The following is a 19,414-nucleotide window of genomic DNA, read 5'->3' on the forward strand; positions in this document are numbered from 1 at the left end:
GCTATGATTTAATAGAAATATTTGCTGGTGGGTTTCCTGTAGAATATGTTATGCATAGTTAAATACCACCAGCTGCTAAGTTAACAATATTTAGCTCTTTTACACTATTTTTCTGCAGTGAACTTGGCGATATTATCAAATGCCAGCTTGAACTGATCTCTCAGCTCCCTGACACTGGTGCCATCTCTTTTCCTCATATGCACTTAATCTGCTTCTATGGATTACCATCTTCTCCCTTGCACCAGCACTAATCACCCCACGGTGAACTGGGAGAATAAATAAATAAAACAAAGATTTTAAAAATCCCAACCAACAACCCCTTAACTCTACAGTGTCTCACAACTGGCTGACTCAGCTGTTAAGTGGCTGATCAGATTGGGTTGGGCAAGATCTTGTGAGAGGTAAGGGCAGGAGTCATGGAGAGGGGAGGCAGCCACTCCTGGAACTGACTCATCTACATTGGAAAACAGTTTTTAGTGTGCTACAGATGTGCAACAGCCTTGGCATCTATCTAAACGTCTGGGCCTGTGGTGGGGGTGGACACTGGGGTGCTTTCCAGAGAGCCTACAGATGCTGTTGAGGTCATGGTGCAGCCCTGCCTACGTCAGAGGTCACTCAGCTGAGTCAGTTGGCTAATGCAGCTTCCAGGACCCACGCTCGTATTTCTGCAAGGTGCTCCTGTATGCATACAGATGTTCCAGCTCCAGATGGCCAAAATGTTCACATGGTGCTGCACTATGCTGTGTAGCTGGGCCCAAGCAACTTGTTAGCAGAGCTGGCTAGAACGGCACTGTCAGCTGTGCATGCCTTGAGCAGACTCAGGAGAGTGCACAGCTTTGTCTTTTAACTTCTTAATTCTAAATTGGCTGTATATGTTATGAGCAAAATACATGGCCAAAAATATAGTGGCTTCAGTGTCTTGAGTAAATATGTCTGCTTCCTCAAACTTCTGGAGATATGAACTCTGAGTTGTCTGAGCCTGGACAGTATAAAACTAAACTAAACAGAAACTGCCAGGTGAGAGGGAAGACTTTGTGCCAATTACTTCATAACTGCCAGGGATCAAAGCCATTTGAGATGGAGATAGCAGAGGCTACAGAGGATTTTGAGCAGCTTCAGCCTGCCTTAGGATATTCCTTCCAGATGTAAAATTAACACGATGCAGCCAAATGTTGCAGAAAAACAACTGAAGCCCCGCCGTTCTCCTGAATGAAATTCCATCTTAAAATCTATTCTGGGTATCATACTGAAACAAAGCTGTCCTCCAGAAAAGCCCAAATTGTCCAGTGGTTTAGCAGACATGTAAGAAAGGGTATGCTGAGTAAACATGGTAATAAAAGACCACTGTTTGTGGGAAAAAAGATACAGAATGTCCATGATATCACTGTAGTAGTTACTTTGGCAGTTAACACTTATGCAAGAGTAGATTGCAGATCATCTCTCAGTGCTTTGCTGCTACTGCTTACAGTTTTTCAGGCTTTCACATTCCTCATTACTGACTCTTGTCTTGCACTAATGTAATTTCTATCTTAGGAAGAGGAAAGAGGTGTGATAATGTAAAGATTCAACCATAAAATTACTGTGGTGCCTAGAAGGTTATCGCATAGAATTAGGTTTTATGTTTCAGTGTCAGGTATACTTGGAGAGAGAATTTTTACCTTTTGAACCTAAAAGACATTTAGCTACAAAAGTTTTAAGTGTATCCAGAAGTGTGATTTCAAAATTCATCTTTGTCCTTCTGAATAGTCCTATCATTTTCGTGGTCCTTTCTCCATGTGCAGTTGAACACGTTGTATTACTTTTGCTATTGCTGTGGGAATTGTGTGGCTGCCTTCTTTCACCATATGATTGGGTGAGACAGGTTATTACCTGTCCTGATCACTTGGCAAGTATTTTGCAGGTAGTAGATAATTGTATTTGGATTTCCCAACACTAGATCTATCAGAGCTTTATGTATTTGAGTAGCCTATTTTTTTTTTTTTTTTTTAAAGCAAAACCTCTGAATTACCGAATATTAATGTGGTTTTGACAAAGTGATGAAAACTTCTTTTAAGCCACTCAATACTTGTGTGCTTAGGTTTCATACATGAGTTATTTTCCTGGTGACAGTGACTTGCGCCTTAGGAGCAATCAAAGTGAAAGTAGTGTGCTTCAGTTATTCTGTTGATTGATCTACCTTATACTGTATTTTAAATAAGAAAGTTGATGGCACAGGCTTATTCTAAATTCCTCCTGTTTAAAGTCTGTGCTCCTCAACTTTTTTCTTCCCTGGAGAGATACACACTTTTTAGATGTCCTCACTGATCTTTTAAGAATTATTTTTCTTAAGAAGTTGTATGTCTGTGCATCTGAGTTGCGTACAGAGAGCTCTAATCCTCTAGCAAACTTATTTTGTGTGTCACACAAGTATACGAAATATTACCTAAATGGCAATTAACTGCCATTAATCATATCTGTACTTTATAGTGTGGAGTCTGTTGCACCTTACAAGCATGTGTGGGAATGAGCACTCACCAGCTACTACCACTCTAGTTGACTGTGTGTGTGTGTGTGTGAATGTGAGTTCTCATCTGTGTAAGCTTAGGTTGTAGAGCAGATGCATATGGAGCTTTTGTGGGTACAGCTTAGACAGCCACATATGAAAAATCGGCCACTTGTGAATAATAATATGAAAAAATATTAAAAATATGTTAATAAGTATGAAATAATGTTAAGTATCTATTTGCATGTTATGTTTGTACAGCAATAACCACTGTAAAAGGTTATCTAGGCAATTTTTTTTTCCCTGGGCACAGCTTAGTGTTGTTATATTTAATTTTTATTGGGAAAAAAGTTATTGGCTTATTGCTAACTCTTTCTGTGGGTAGAACTCATACACAGTTTGTAAACATTCATATTTTTTAAAAAATACCTGCTGTACATGAGGCACAATTCATCTTAATACATCAGATAGAGACAATCATGAAACATCTTGTATCATGTAGCATCAACCAGCTTTTCCCCATGAAATTGGAAGCAGTGCTCTTGTTAGCTGATTGTACCTGCTGTGTCTGTGTGTGTGTATGATAACAAAAATTGTAATATGTAAGAGGTCATCAGATTTCTTAGTGGCATTTCTAAATAAATTAGTGGTTCTATTTTTAGATTACTGTGGTATGCAGAGAAAATTAATTTATTCTACTATTCCATTAAATTCATTAGAGCACAAAGTGAGCATCCTTAGGTCAGGTTGTATCTGATGGAATTTTCTACTATTTTTTTGGTAGTTTTTTTAACATTGAGATCCTTCTCTCACTTATGAAATAAAGTCTGGTCATCTTAAGTTTCTCCTGCAACTGTACACTTTGTCTTGAAAGTTTCTAGGAATCTCCCAAAGAGTGTTCTGGCCTTAGGAGATCTTAACATCACTGTGTGCGTCATCATGTCTGTGCTGAACTAACTTGGTTTTACAGTAATCAAGCCCTACAAGGTCTGGAAACAACGATTTTTACAGAAAAACCTTTTACTTCAAGATAAAATGCGTAGCGCCAACAACCATTAGCTCTGCCAGCTTTGCTTTGTAACTTATCTACAAATTCTCAGGTTTCCAGGTGTTTACCATGGCCTGTATCTACTTTTGTTACAAACTAAACAACATTTTCCCCAACACCATAATAATTTACCCCTAAAATCTGAAGAAGGGTGATATGCTTCCTTTTCACAAATACATGAAAATTGTTACACCTGAATAGAAATTTTCCATTCACGATTTTCACTGGCTGGGGAAGGGTACTAGTTTTGGAGGGTGTTTTATTAGTTTTAGTTTTCTGGATTTGGGAAGATATTGGTTTTGCTTTTGCAAACTGTACTTTCTGATTTCAAGAGGAGTCATGTAACCATCTGCTGCTTTGTGCCTCCTTTGCAACAGAACATGAATGTTAAAGGTCTCTCTGCCACAGTTCCCACTAGTCGTTAGCCTTTCAGCTCTGTCATAGCTGTACTAGCAGTTTAGGAAGGAGGAGAGTGACAAGAGCTGCAAAACAAGTTACTGAGAGTGGACCCATGGCCTTGCCTGGTCTCTTCTGCACACAGAAAGTCCTGGGCAGCTCTGCAAGACAGAAGCAGCTCCATGTCTGGAAAATCTTGCTGAAAAATGTCTTCCAACCATTACTCAGGGTGTGCTGCCCATGTCAGGTCATAGAAAGTCATCTTCCTCTCAGGAAACAGAGCCTGTTCCTTATTGCTGAGAGTTAGTACTAGAGGCAGAGAGTTGCTGCCTCAGCTGCAAGATTTCAACATTATCTCCCTTAGTTTTGTATACATGGTTTGTGGGCAGTGACTTGAAATTGTTCAGTCATTTCTCTTTTGCATGAGCTCGGTGACATGAAACATAAATGGTACATGTTTGTTCACTGAGATGAATGTGCTCCTGTTAGAAATCATGCACAGTCTTGTCCAGGTGACACTTGTGTCCTCAGTTAGGCTTTCCTTTGCTTATTGAACATGTTGGTGGTTAGACTTCTGTAAGAATTGGTGCTTTCCAGTTTTGGTAGCTGTATGCAGTGAAGATTCAACCCATTTTAGTAGAGATTTTAATGATCATCTTTTGGTTGCTACAACAGTTATGAGAATAAAGATGAGAACAGCAGACAGAATCTTACATTTGAAATGGAGACAAAATGGAGATAGAAAGTGAAGGGGCACTTGATCTTTGGTCACACCCACATGGAAGTGCTTGCAGAGAAGGAAAGCAAGAAGAGGACTGTTTTCCCTGCAGTAGGAAGGAGTAAAAAGGAGTACTGCTGGATATTCATACTATATGGGCTAGGCAGGGGAAAGGAGCCACCATCAAGATGCTTTCTGAAAGCTCTGTTGAAGCAGATGTCTTTCATAGGAGAAATCACTTAGTGTAAGATACAGCTTTGCAGGACTCACTCCCCTGCCCCCTTTTTTCCACATATTTGCATGCACATAATTGATTTTATGGTGCAGAGGGAACAAGTATGTCTGGTAATGAAGACTCAGATGGTACAACGTGTTGTAAATATTGAAGGTAAGTATTCTGGGGAGTGAGAGACTACCCATGCCCCAGTACACTCCTTCCAGTTTATCTCTTCTCTGTGGTTTCAGAGGACCCAGTAAGAGCTCCTTTCCCGCTAGGACAGTGTGATTCTGTGCACATGGTTGCATTTCAGCTCGCAGCTGGAGCACGTTACCAGCAGCCAGTGTATCTGCGTCATGCCTTTTTTAGGAGCCTGCATATCTCTGCTGGAGGGGGACAGGGAAGTACCCAGCCTTCTGAAGCTATGCTTCTTTCTGATCAGTATGAATGTGTCCAGTAGTTGTCCACAAGTGGGAACTGGAGCCCATACACAAAGAGAAACATTTTTCCCAAACTTAAGAATTTTTTCTCTTGTTTATATACAGGCAGGTCAGCTTTGAGTCTAGGCTTGAAAGGAGAGAATTTTCATCCCATTGGTTTGCCCTGTGACTAAGGTTTGTAAGCACATCATAGGATTTTTCCCTTTGTATCCATACATTTTCCACAAATACTTTCCAGGCAGTGGTGGGGAACAGACATCAGTGGCCAAATTGAAGCTTTTTGGAAAAATGGCCACAGTGTCATTTTGTTCTGTGAAAAACAGACACTAAATGCTATGCTGTGTTTTGATGCCTTGGATACTTTTATGCTTGTGTGTGTGGTTCAGCTGTTATGCTAGCAACTGCTAACTGAGACGGACACTGTGGAAGTTTGTATTGTACATTATGAGGCATTTGGAAATGTTTAAAAATAACCTCTCATTCTGTTCCCTGCTTGGATATTTTTGTTGGCCATGTTAGAAGCTTGTCATTTGATTCATTGAGAGTGACTTGTGGTAGTCTCTTAAAACTCAGTGGGAACTCAATAAAAGGTCAAAGCTGGTATGGGTAGAGCCTTTACAAGACTTTGAGAAGAGGAATTAATAGCCAAAATGGTGAAATGTCTTGTAAAAATCCAAACCAAGAGAAGCATTCATTTACGGATGGTTAACCACTGCAACAAGGAAGTGTGCATTCGATTACTGCGGCATGGCTCCAAGATCACAGCCAGAGGGGCTGGTAAATTTACATTTATTTTGCTCAAACCTTTAGCTCCTCATAGTTCATTATGCTAGTAGTGGTCTCTTGTAAAGGAACTGTAGTGTGAATGACAATGTTACATCAAGTACAGCAGAGAATAAGGATGAATTACAGACAGGAGCAGAGTTAAATGGGGAATGAATGAGATGAAACTTAAGTGGCATTTGTTGCAATATCTTATGTAAATTGTGGATTTATTTGTTAATTGTTAACAAACAAGTGACTGGAATTTTACCCTTTTAGTTCTATTGAATTGAGGGGGAGAATTACTTTCAAACTGTGATAATTTCTGACAAAACTAAATAGTTCTTAAATTAGCAGATAGGTTTGTAGCCAGGTTTGAATATTAAATGAATATGGTAGTGGATAGAGTTTAACATTTTACTGTGACTGAGTGTGGTGCGTTGCCAGACCGTAAGTTCATTGGTGTTTTTTTCTAGATGCTGGAGAATTTAATATACTGAATATTAGTACGGCGCGGTGTGGGTGGGGGTAAGGAAAGCAGTCTGATTTGTATCTCTTTTTTTGCTACACATAAAAGGAGTGCGATCAAAGGAACAAAAGGTATTCAGTATTGCTTTGGATTGTAATCAAAATGAAGTGGTTTGGTTTGTTTTTTTTCTCCTTGTTTTTATACAAAATCCCTTTGTCAAAGATTGATTGGTCTCTCTGTCAATCTATTTGTTTCTGTTTCCTTAATGAAGTAGGGCTTTTCAAAATTTGTTTCTCCATGCTTTCTATGGTACTGTTTACATTTTATATTTTTGCATATACAGGTTCACAATTTTCAGTTTCCATGCACCTGTGTAAAACTATGCCTTTGTATTGAATCTTCATTTCAGAAATGAATATTTACAGAAAAATTAACTGAGAATGTTCTGGCAAAGACCAGAATATTCTCACACTTTTAGCATCTGAAAATCAGGAAACAGTTAAGTGCAGCAGAGAAGGGAGGACCTGCTTCTTGCAGTGATTTGTCTGAGTAGCAACGGCTCCTGGATGGTTTTGCTTCATGAATTCACCACTCAGGGGAAACTGTAGTATCTGTAAGAATGCACTTAACGCCCTGGATTCAAATATAGGTAGGAAAATTGAAAAAGCATTAGCATTTACATGTATTTTGTATTCTTACATATCAGAGGTTAAATGCTGGCACCAAATAGATACAAGTGATCTGGCTGGTTTAATCTGACTGCAGTCTAGAAACAGATTTGTGCATTGGAGCTACATTGGTTCTTAAAAACCTTGATTTTGCAGTTTTGTTTATAAAATGCTATTTCTTTTAGTGTACACATGCATAAAGCCCATACATCAGCATATGAAACCCAAGGATTGGAGTTAGCTTGTGCAAAACCTGCGGCAGGAGGCATAACTCCTTGAAAGAGCCCTGTTACAATTGCAGCTGCTTCAGAACAATGCTGACCCATTCTGGGAGGGCTCACCGAAGCTGAGTGGCAATGCTGAAATTTCCCACTTGTCCTTTTCTTGGGTGCTAAGCTTCCACATCAGTGCCCAGCTCTTTTCAGCCTTGCTCCCTTTGGGCTGGTGCTAGACCCTGAGGTGCTGCAGTCACTTCACCAGCACCTCCTCTCTCTGAGCTGCTGACAGATGTGTCTTGCCTTCTCATTCCTGCTTCCATGGTTTGCAGTTCTCTCTCTCTGCTACTCCCCTCAGCTTTTTCACTCCCTAATTCTGGCTCTGGAAAGGGGTCAGCAGTGCTGGGGTGGGCTCCTTCCAGGCCAAAGGGAGGCTGGAGACAGGCACCCCAGAAGGCCTGTTGTACTGCATGCTCTGTTTTCCTTCTCTCTCTGCTCTTTGGTGACCCTTTCCAGGCTGTGAAAAACAGAGCAACAGTCTCCCGTGGCTGCACTAGCTGTGATATTGGTTGGAGACAGTGGCACACCATGCAGCTAGGAGCCAAGCTGTAACGTGGCAGAGTCACAATGTTTCCAACTGATATGAGCTGGCAACTGTGACAGGGATTTGCTCCCTTCTACAAGTTCCTATAAGAATAAACCGAATGGGAACAGCCAGCATGAAAGCCAGGTCACTGCCTAAAAAGGAGTTACTATAAACTACCAGTGATTTGCTCTCCCTGCAAAGCTAGAACAGGTGCCTTCTATGGGCATGGGAAGTTGGTAAGATAGGGATCTATGGCCTCCTACTTCTGAGAGCTGGACATCTGGCCATGATGCAGATCCTGCTTTGATATAGAACCTGTGTAGTGGAATATTTGAGTTTAGTAATTCTAGATTCTGCTTTCCTTTCCTACGTATTTGTGACATCCATGCACTTTCTTCATGTAAGAAAGTAATCTTCCCTCTAAAATGGCATTCTGTTTATATTACAAATCAATTTTGTCTACAATGAAAATAAGTGAGGCAATACGCAGTGTTTCTAGAGGAAGTGGTCAAAGGGATAGGAAGGAACTGTTCTAATTGCTGCCTGGCTGGCCTTACTTCTTTCCACATCTAAATGAAATACTGCCAGCACTGTTTCTGGACCATATCTAAGTTTTCAGTTCTATGATTATAATGAAGAAATCTTCACACTTGTTTCTTTCTCCACTATACAAAGCCTTTACAGATGTGTAACTGTGTTTGCGTGTGCGGTAAGTAGAGCTGTGTGCGATGTATCTGGCCACCAGACCATGTGTGAACCGAATTTTTTAATAAGCAGAGGATACATTTTTTTGGGGGGTGCTGTATTACCAGCAACTGCAGCTTCTTAAGAATGATGGAGCTGGGGCTGCCCTTCATCCTGCTAATCCTCAGCTGCTGGTTTTGGCCTCTTAGAAGCAGTAGCAGCTGACAGCATTTATGTCAGACGTCTTGCACGTTCATGTTCTCAGCAGATGGCTACTATAAACTCATGTTTTATTTCGCTGTTCATGTTCCTGTCTGCTCCAGTAAGTTAGAGGTTTGGAGTGGTCCTGATGTTTGGTGGAAAGGAAGTGCGGAGTTTTGACTGGTGTGATGAGATCTCTCTGGCTCTGTAGAATTTGTTCAGTTACTAGAAAAGTGTAGCAAATTTTTGCTATAGGTATGTAATATAAGAAATGAAATTGGGCTTATTTACTTGATATTCCAGTACCACATGTTAAAAGATTCTGATCTATGGAATGCAAATTGCCAGTAAAAATATACAATGAAGAATGGAAGGAAGAAGTTCTTCTCAAATGTGATTTAATACTCAATTTATAGTCTTTTAAATCTAAACACAATATAAATTTAAACTATTACTAAAGGAACAACAGACTTTTCAAAATCTAACCCCCAAAATGGTACACAATTGTAGCCTTATAAGGGTAATAGCAAAATAATCGTTATGCATGAATAGGAACAAAGGATTTACAGTGATGTTGTAGAGTAATTAAGGGATATTGGCTCTAGGCTTGCTTTAGCTTTTACATTCCCTTTTTTCGTTGGAAGACTTTGAGGAGTTGGTTTTTTTTTTTTTTTTGTTTTGTTTTGTTTTGTTTTTGTTTTTTCCACCCGGTTTTATTACTTCAGTTAACTGACTGTCTTGAAGGCTACTCAAAAAGTAAATAATCTTGCTTCTTTCTTATATTTGTGTCACTGGAATATTTGGTGTACTGCAGAATGATTTTGAATTTCTGTGCTTTAATGCGGTATTCTTATGCCTGCATAAGCATTATAAGTGTTATGTGCCATAATGATGTGAAACGTGTGTCTTTTGGCACTGTCAAAATCTGAGTAACTCAAAATGCTTATCTGTATATTGCAACATGACTGGAACTTTGCTATGGGCTTACAATGACCATGCTTAGTAGCTAATTCTTTCCTCAGTCCTTGCCTTCAGAAATGTGGTATTATAGGGAACATGAAGGAATTAAAACAACAGCTTTAGATATGCAATTTTTTTAAATATCAAATGAGCTTGCAGCAGCAGTAGTTAATGTCCATTCTAAATTTTCATTTTTTTTTGTATTATACCATTATTTTTTTTACACTTGTATTTGGCTGATGTAAAATGCAGTTACTCTGAGTATATTTTAAGAACACATAAACCAGTTGAAAATTCTTTTTATCTGCTCGAACTAGATAGTGGGCTATAACATTGATGCATTCTTTGGAACTGTGACACATTCCAATTTTAATACAACCCCTTCAGAAAACACTGATCTGAAAAGGATCCTTGGCTGCGTTCAATCCACAGGTTAATCACAAGTTATTTGAGAAAAATACAGTTCTAATGAAAGTTAATATGATTTTTTTTTGTTTATGTTCACTGTGGATGTTATGCATGCTGGAATTTACTCTGGGGAAGGAGAGAAGGCTCAAGAATCATAAATTGGGGTGACCTTTCTTTGCAGTAGCTGCAGCTGTCCTCTCTATGATGAGAAACATGATGAGGATATATTACTGACCTTGCATCTAAGCAGGTATAGAGAGGCCTATGGCCAGGATTCACTAATTTGGGAGTTTAAAATTAGGTCCTTTAATCCATATTGAGGTGCCTGTGTGGCTCAACTTATCTTTTACTCTATTAAGAAAAAGTGAAAAAGCACATTTGAAAAATCAAATTTTAGTACTTATATATCTAAAGATATTTGCTAATTCTTAATTTTGAGCTCCAGCATTTAAAAAATTTGGTTTTTACATTTTAAGATATCATCAGTGCACTCTCAAATGACTCAGAGTATAATTTGATGATCCAGCAATAGGTGCTATTGCACTATGCTTTGGAGAAAGCTCCTTCCAAAACTATTCTCACCTGTTAGTGTTGATACATGGTTGTGTCTAGTTTCAATCAGTTTGTATCCTCCTGTTGATGACTGTGGCAAGTACATTTGTTAATGTGAAGTCTCGTGTAGACAATAAGTTCCAGCACAAAACATGTTTCCTGCTGAAATGTGATGGATTTGTGAAACGGCTGTTACAGGAGAGGACAGAGTAGTTGAGACAAGGAATTAATAGCTAGGCAGTCACATTAAATTAGTGAGGAGACACCTGCATTTTCTTTATTGAGGACAAGGTTTCATGTCAGCTATGCAGATCTGCTGGCTAGGTGCTGGTAAAAGGAGCACACCTGCTCCCTTTCCATCCCTGGTAGTGTGCTGTGCTTGTGAGAATATCTGACAAGGCAGTTCAGGAAGAAAAACTGTCAGAGAGCTAACCCAGGAAGAAAAGTAGTTATTTTCCTAGGTTAGCTTTGCAATCTGGCTTGCTCAGGGATGAAATGAGAGGGAGCAAAAATGGGTTTTTTCGGTTGATTTAGCCAGAATGTGGCCTCTACCTGGACACATGGCCAGTGTATCTTCTAGAGAGTTGGAAAAGATAACAAATTACAGGGACAGAGATCTATCTGGATCATTTTGAAGACTTAAAAGGGGAAGTTAATTTTAATAGCGAATGTGCTCTACTGAAGGAAGGGAAGCTTCTTGAGGGTGGTGTTCTGTAATGCAGACACTTTCTGCAGTGAATATAACATGATATATAAAAGCATGAACTAAGAAGGAAATCCAGAATGTTGTCTTGCCAGGTAAGGAGCAAACTAGCTTGTTCAAAGAGTAATTTAATGTAAGCAGGTTTAAAGTGCTGGTTTTCTGCCATCTCTTGTATCTTTTAGATGTGTTTGTAATCTGTTGTAGATTTTGTGTTGCATTTATTGGTATTTCATCCCAACTGGTATTAAGTTTAGTATAGTTTTAAAGTTACCAGATATTAACATGGCATTGCTCGCCCAGTTTTTGGGAGGTCTATAAACTGGGGTATCTTAGCAAATACCTTACTTACCCTTTTGATTGTGTGAAGGACATGCTAACAGAACTGCAGAAGTCCCACGGAGATTTTGTGGCAACTGTCAGGCACTCTGGCATACAGCAGCAGCCCCATCTCACAAAACATTAATCTACTTGTTTAATTTAATTTACAAAGTTTCAACACGTTAACTTTGTATTATCCCATTCCAATGGATGGGATGAGGGTTGAGTTAAGTTTGAACACGGCATGCGCCTTGACTCAACAGATGAGATCAGGTGTGAGTTAACTGTGGGTAATTCTGCATGGCAATGTGAAGTGAATAACAGACAATCACTCCAGGGGTCCAATTCAATTATGAATTTACTAAAAGCATGTGGTGGAATACAAATTACGGCAATTAGTGACTTGACAAAAGTATGTTATAATGTCACAAAACTTATCAATACATTGACAACAAAAACCCTTCTAAAAACAGGGGATTGGCAACAATTAGTAACTATAGTGCAAAACTTAACAAGACTTTAGCATCAGAACTTAAAATGATATTACTTTTATAGGTTCAAGAAAGAGAGAGAGAGAGAGAAGGAAAACTAAGATATCAGAGAGAAAGATGTCACCACTCCACAGGTACATTGGTCCCACAACGACCTCTGGAGGTGGGGGACATGTTGAAGATTAACATTGCCACCAACTCATATAACGCCTGAGGTTGTTTTATAACTCAGTTCATTTACATGCGAGATGGGAGAGGGCAGTTTGTCTTCTTCCTCTGCTTGTTCTTCATGATAATTAGGAAGACTCTTCTGGAAATAGGTCTGGGGTTTTCAAACTCGGGGAAACTGGTTCACAGTACTGACCAGAACTGAGTTGTTTTGCCCGTCAGGTATAGCTGTTGGTTCGTGGTTTCTTTGAGTAGTTGGCTCTCCAACAGATGGTTCATCTCTATCATCTCAATTAGGCCATGAGGTCTTTCACAGCAACACTGTTAATTGCCCTTATCTTACAAGGTATCTGCTTCCATGGCCATAAAACCTTGGGAAAGAGAAGACGAGGTGTCGTCTATCTTTTCCTCCCAAAGTAACAAAACCCAGATGTTTAAGGCATAGCATAGCCCTTTGTTCTGCTAAGGAGGAGCACTTCAAAGTTGTCACAGGTATTGGCTATTTTTTCTGCAAATACTGAGTATTTTGGGTTCTGGTTCATGTGCTCAGGGCCACTGCTGAGTAACGTGATAGTGCACAAACCTGGTACCAGTTATGAAACAAAGATTTTTGTGGATCTGTCCTATGCTGAGCACAGTAGCCATGGTAGATAGAAAAAAAAAAAAAAAAAAAAAAGAACAAAGGAAAAAAAAAAAAGGAATTTAAAATAGAAATTGGAAGACCTTGTCATTCAGGAATGCAAAATTTTTAACAGTGAGAAAGTCCAGAGTAAGGTAAGTATCATCAGCTTTGCTGAAGTGTAGTTACACCTATTGCTAGCTTAATGATCAGTAGCCAATGGCATAAGAATATTCTTTTGCTACCTAGTCAAATGGAAGAAAGGTAGATCTCAGAAACAAAGTTAATTATTTCAGTACAGTAAATACTGTCTACTTTTATTAGGACAAATAATGTAAAAAACAAAAGAATCAGTGACACTTTCAGGAATAAAAGTGAAAAAGCATCTGATCTCAAAGTGAGATTGTTTGCAGTATTTTGCTTAGTTATAGTTGAGTTACTATGTGAAGTTGTACCTTAGAATTGTGATCCAAAATGTGTCTAAGTTGTATATCTTCCTATATTGTAGATGTCTTTATGACTGGGATTGTCGCTTTTCAGTTTTTGTTCTACATCATATGTTTACAGACCAGTGATGCATCTCTTTCTCATAGCATGGTTCAGGTCATGCTTCATTCCCCTGATCTCCAAATGACCATAATGGGCCTTTTGGTTACATTAATTTTTTTTCTGTGTCTACCATCCTTTAATAGCAAACTTTAATGGAACTTGCTGAGACCCCTTTACTTCACACTGAGAACCATTGTTTGTCTAGTGTAATTGGCACTGGAGGTGTACTGCTTTTCTGACAACCTGCTTTTCTATAAGAATACATTTTATGTACCACGTTTTGGGTTTTTTTGTTTTGTTTTGTGGGTTTTTTTGTTTGGTTTTGTTGGTTTTGTTGTTGTTGTTGTTTTTGTTTTTGTTTTTTTGTTTTGTTTTGTTTTTTTGTTTTGTTTTGTTTTAAGTCTCTGAACCTTAATCTTTACTACACTAAAGCTGGAATGAAACTTTGATGATATCAGTTTGCTATCTTTTACAGAGACCTTTCACTGAAATCAAATAATTGGGCTAATTTGAATTATACACAGTACTTTGACATCAATTTCTTGAGTTACTTGTTGGATAAGTCATTACCTTGTTTTGGTTTTACCTATTATATCCTTATCTATATGTTGCATTTGGATTAGTCATTAGTAAACTATGGAAGGATGCTTAACATCACAAAATGAGAAGTGCTAAATGTTGTTATTATAGATTACTGTCACACATTATAGTTTGTGTGGTCTGTTGCTTTTGCACATAGATGGCATCTGCTGACAGTAATGAGTGTTGAATATGGGACAAATTTAAAACTGTTTACCCATTGGTTTGTCCCAGCTCTGTGCTCAGGTCTTCTCCCTTCCACTCCTGCAATTGACGACCAGCAGCAGTCATTGCAATGTTGATGTAGCTGCAAAACATCTAGACTTTTTTCCTGACTTATTGCTGTGTTAGTGTTAGATTGGAGAAAGGGGAGTAAGTTTTGAGAGGAGAGAGCTTGTGAAGAGAGTGGGATCATAAGAAACAAGTATGCCAGTTAGCCTAGGAAAGACTCCTCTCTAAGGGCAAGATAAAAATTTAAAGGAAAGGGAGAAGAGAAACAGTGAATATGAAAAGTACTCACAGAAGAAAAAAGAGGCATAAGGAAAGAGAGCTTTTTAAAGAGGTGAGGCATTTTCATTCTGTTTCAACGATACCTAATCTTCATACTGTGCGTCAAACTTCCTCTCATTTTATCCTCTCTACTGTTAATGTGAATTTATAATGATAATGTATTGTCTCTTTTTAATGTCTAATGTATTGTCTCTTTAATGTCATGCTCTATTAAAAATTCCCAAGTTCAGCCATTATCTTATCACTTTCTCCTCATTTATCTCACAGAAATAAAGGTAGGTGGTTGTTGTTGTTGTTCTTCTTCTTCTTCTACACCAAATGGCACCAATTCACATATGTTCTAGGGGTTCATTTATATCAGATGTCTGATTGTAAGTAGAAAATGGGCTGTTCTGTTTTCTGTTTTGCGTTACACCATTATTAGTGATAGCTGCGTCAGACAGAGTAAATCAGATCTGGTGTGCTGCAGTGCTGTAAAAGACATTGCCCTCCTCTGGAGCTTTTCAAAAAGCTTTCCAGTTTTTGCTAATTGTGTATGGTCTGGTTTCAATAGGCAAAATCATTTCAGGATCTTTGTTCCAACCTCTGTTAGATACTATTGAAAGGCTGTGTTTTACCTCCAGGAAGGCAGAAATTTAGGATCACTATCTTCATTTATTTTTTTTTCAGGTATCCATCTGCCAAAGGAAGATGAGATTTCAGTACCTGTGACTTCAGGCTCTCCAGCTGAGGACACTGGGGACAATGTTGATCCTGCCATTGAACAGGAAGAGAAGATGAAAGAGGAACCTTTAACCATCTCAGAACTGGTATACAATCCTAGTGCCAGCTTGCTGCCCACTCCTGTTGATGATGAAATTGACATGCTCTTTGATACCTGTCCAAGAGTAGAGAATGAGAAAGATGATACAGATTCATTTGAGGAACTGGAAGCAGATGAAAATGCATTTTTGATTGCAGAGGAGGAAGAACTGAAAGAAGCTCGGAGGGCACTTAGGTGGAGCTATGACTTTCTAATGGGAAACATAGAGGTGAATGCCTTTGTGAAGAGTTTCTCCAGACTTCTCCTTGTGGGCCTTGGACTGTTGTTGTTTGTGTTCCCTCTTCTCCTTGTTCTCTTGGAGTCAGACCTTCAAATCTCATTTCTCCATGAAATCCGTCAGACACCGGAGTTTCAGCAGTTTCATATTGAATATTACTGCCCCCTTAGGCAGTGGGTGGCTTGCAAAATAAACTTCATTTGTGACATGCTGGGCAGCTTTTAGATTTTAAATAAATACAATACAACTAAGGGCTATATTCAAAATTTCAGTTAGTGCCAGTTTTCCATAATGACCCTGGGGCCATCTGTCAATAGCCGTATTCATATGCAGTTGATTACAGACTTGTCAGGTTCTTAAATTCTCCTTAAATACTTAAATTGCCCCTTTAGTTGCAGGCTTATAACAGTCACCTTTCAATAACCAAAAATAAGTTTTATTTTAATTGCGTTTCAGACTTCCTGCTCATGTGTTACATCATATAAGTCAGGGTCACGACAAGTTTCATTGTCCTTAACGTTGCGATCCATGATACTAAATCAAATGAAACGGAAAGAAGTTTTTTGAATATACTCCTTAGTGCAGCAATCTCTTCTAACCAATGCCTATACAAGCAAAGTTTATGCTGGGTTTTTGGTTTTTGTTTGTCTTTCTGTTTGTTTGGGTTTTTTTTACATTTTTATGTGTTTAAAATATTTTGGTAAATTTTTAGCAAAATACGATTTCTGATGTTATTTAAATGTACAAATTGGTAAGAATAATGCTCAAGGGCATGTAGGGTATTTTTAGTGTTTTAGCAATGGTTTGTTTTTAAACTACTGACTGGGAAATGAGTTTAATATAGCTCTATACAGAGGGACTGTGATTTGGGAAATTATAGAAGGTTCACTCAAGTTCAGTAGGGGCTGCTCGGTGGAGGTGAAAGGACACCAAGTATGGAGAAGAATTTTTGAAAGGCACATTTGTAAAGCTTGGGGAAGTTAGCAGAATTTAAAGTAATGACCCTTCCTCTTACCTGTCAGGTTGTCTTACACTTTATCAGTGCTGTAGAAAGTCTCTACAAGACAGTCCAAGTACGTTTTGGAAGAGAGCAAGTCTTCAGTATAAATGTAGATTATTGTGTATGATATGGAAGAAGATAATAGTAAGTAGCAAAAAAAAAAAAAAAAACCCAAAAAAAACAACAAAAAAAAAAAGGAAAAGAAAAAAATAAAAAAAAAAATAAAAAAGCCAAAAGCCTAGCTAAATCAGTAGGTGAGAGACCTACTTTTCATACTGATAGAGAAGAAAAATGTATTCCTTTTTAAAAGCAAAGCATTAGGCTGTACAGCTGATGTAAAAATATTATACTGACTCACAGTTAAAGGCTTAAACACTTTGAGATGCATCTTCATCCTTGATGCCCATTATTACTAGTCTCTAAATCAACATATTTTCTGCACATACTAATATGCTTCCTTTCACATATAGCAGCATACTTACCCTCTTTCCCTGTTATTACGAGCCCAGTTACATGATCTAATGGTATTTTGTGTAACATGGATTTGTATATCTAAAGGTATTCCAATACAGCTTAGAGACTATACTTAAGTAAAATCCTGTCAATGCTGAGAAGATTTTAAGGTCCTCAAATGTCATACAGAGATTGTATTTAAGAGGAGAAAGTTTTTATTCTTTCCCCTCCCCCCGATGTTAGTGCAGGCATATTCCATATTTAAACTAGGCAACTCTGATTTTGGCCTTAGAGTTTTTCTCTTGATTAGACATTTATGAATTGGAGATATATTTTAGGCTGGTTTATTAGATGTGCATTTAACACATTGTAACTACATCTCTGATTCCTACTGAATAAATTCCTTTAGTTTTGATATCAGAGAATCAGGTTTGCTTGGTTTTCTCATGTAAGCCTTTACAAATGTCTAGTTTGAAAATGGCAATTTCCATACAGGATTTCTCCTTCCTTTCTAATCTTCTCCAGTTTTTAAAAGACAAAACAGTTAGAGGGCTTAGGAGTTCTTTTTTATAGTTGAAAACTTTTGGGTTGCTATTCATTTCTCAAAAACAAAGGCTAAATTAAACAACTACCTTTTTTATCTTCTCTTTGTCCTTGCCAATCTGTTCCCCAGAAGAATCATTATTGATTAGTTACTTGGATGTGTATTTCTTCTTGTGCTACTTGCAGCTAAATGATCCTTTCCCATGAGGTGAAAATCATTCAGCCTAATAGAAATGGTGAGTGAACTGAAGTAGACATTTGGCCTTAACAGGAATTATTCACTTGCATTGTGTCTAAACAAAGGTATCAGAAAAGGTGTTTCAAGTGGCGAAGCCTGTGAGAGCTGACATCCTGCTGGACTATGGAGACATGGTTCCATACAGGCTCCTGTGTAAGTCTGATCGTTATTAAAAAAAAATAAAAATCCTTTGCTCTAAAATATAGTCTTGTCCCTGTAAATTACAGCACTCCAGGATTAGGAGTATTGTTATGCTTGGTTTAACTCCATCAGAAAATAGCTGAGTTGCGTGGGAACATAATCTCAAAGAACGTGCAGTGCAGTGAGGTTTCATGTAGGGTTAAATGCAAGTGTGTGTGTGCACATCTGCCTGCCTTCACTGACCGTGTGCATACATTCAGACCTGGCGTTTTAAAATTCTTCCCTTCCTTCCTGACGTTCAGTGGTCTATCAAAGTAATTTAACTGAAAGTTAGGACAGTCCTATAATTTACAGGCCAGGACCATGTAATACACAAAAAGTTATGGCTGGGGATATTCAGAGAGAGTAGCAGTCTAGTAGATGATGGACATGGATTATGGAGCATCTATAGGTGCAGTATTGTGTTTTTCTCTCTGTGCTTGGATTATATTGTAAAATGTTATGTACTTAAAATCTATTTTGTGGTTTGTCTGACATTTATAAACACAACTCTGGGAAGAATTAACAATGGTTTTATTTCATGGAGTCTAAGGGGAAAATATACCTGTAACTTGAGCCTTATCTTTGTACAGTGAATTTCACATTTCTATATGTCAACATCCTGATTGTTTTGTATGTTGATATGATGGCAGGAATCCCTAATAAAAATACACTGGAGATAAGGTTTCTGCAGTTATGACTGTTCTTATGATGAAAGATGTTTCACAAATAGTAGTTTTTGTTGAGAATTGGTACATGATATAGTACAGATTTCTTAGGGCTCTTACAATTATTTTTACATCCTTTTTTTATTCATCAGCTGGAGAAACACTAAGAAAGTGCTTTGAAGTAAGATGTTACTAATACGGCTTCAGATGCATCAATCAAGGGCCTAATAGTTTGCCAAGTTACTATGTAAGAGTTAATCAGACTCTTGAATTTGACCCAAAATAATCTTACTACACACAAAATACAAATTGAGAGGTCTGTTTTTAAAGTTAGACCCTGGCTGTAGACTTATGGCTGCAACATTTTGATAGGCAGATCTGTCTTGTGTTATGCCAGTAAAGCTGTGCAGCTTCGGGATGGACCTTCCTTACATTAAGTTGGTTAGGAGCTCAGAAAGTGCAAAAGCATCTGGTGAGAAATGTACAGTCTGCAAGAGGCAATGGAACATCATTTTTGGGACCTAAGTCAGAGAAACCAAGGCTACTTCT

At 38.3% G+C, this 19,414-nt stretch overlaps 1 protein-coding gene across 1 annotated transcript in view; it reads left to right on the forward strand.

The window, feature by feature from the left end:
* FRMD3 (FERM domain containing 3) overlaps nucleotides 1-18,880 on the forward strand; it is a 149,395-nt gene extending 130,515 nt beyond the window's left edge. The window contains exon 14 of the mRNA XM_065045916.1: nucleotides 15,413-18,880. Within this exon, the coding sequence (XP_064901988.1) occupies nucleotides 15,413-16,008 (596 nt within the window). The 3' untranslated portion in view covers nucleotides 16,009-18,880. The remainder of the gene's footprint in view (nucleotides 1-15,412) is intronic.
* The last annotated feature ends 534 nt before the right edge of the window (nucleotides 18,881-19,414 follow it).

The sequence above is a fragment of the Columba livia genome, chromosome Z, assembly GCF_036013475.1.
Source record: "Columba livia isolate bColLiv1 breed racing homer chromosome Z, bColLiv1.pat.W.v2, whole genome shotgun sequence".
Classification (NCBI taxonomy): Eukaryota; Metazoa; Chordata; class Aves; order Columbiformes; family Columbidae; genus Columba; species Columba livia.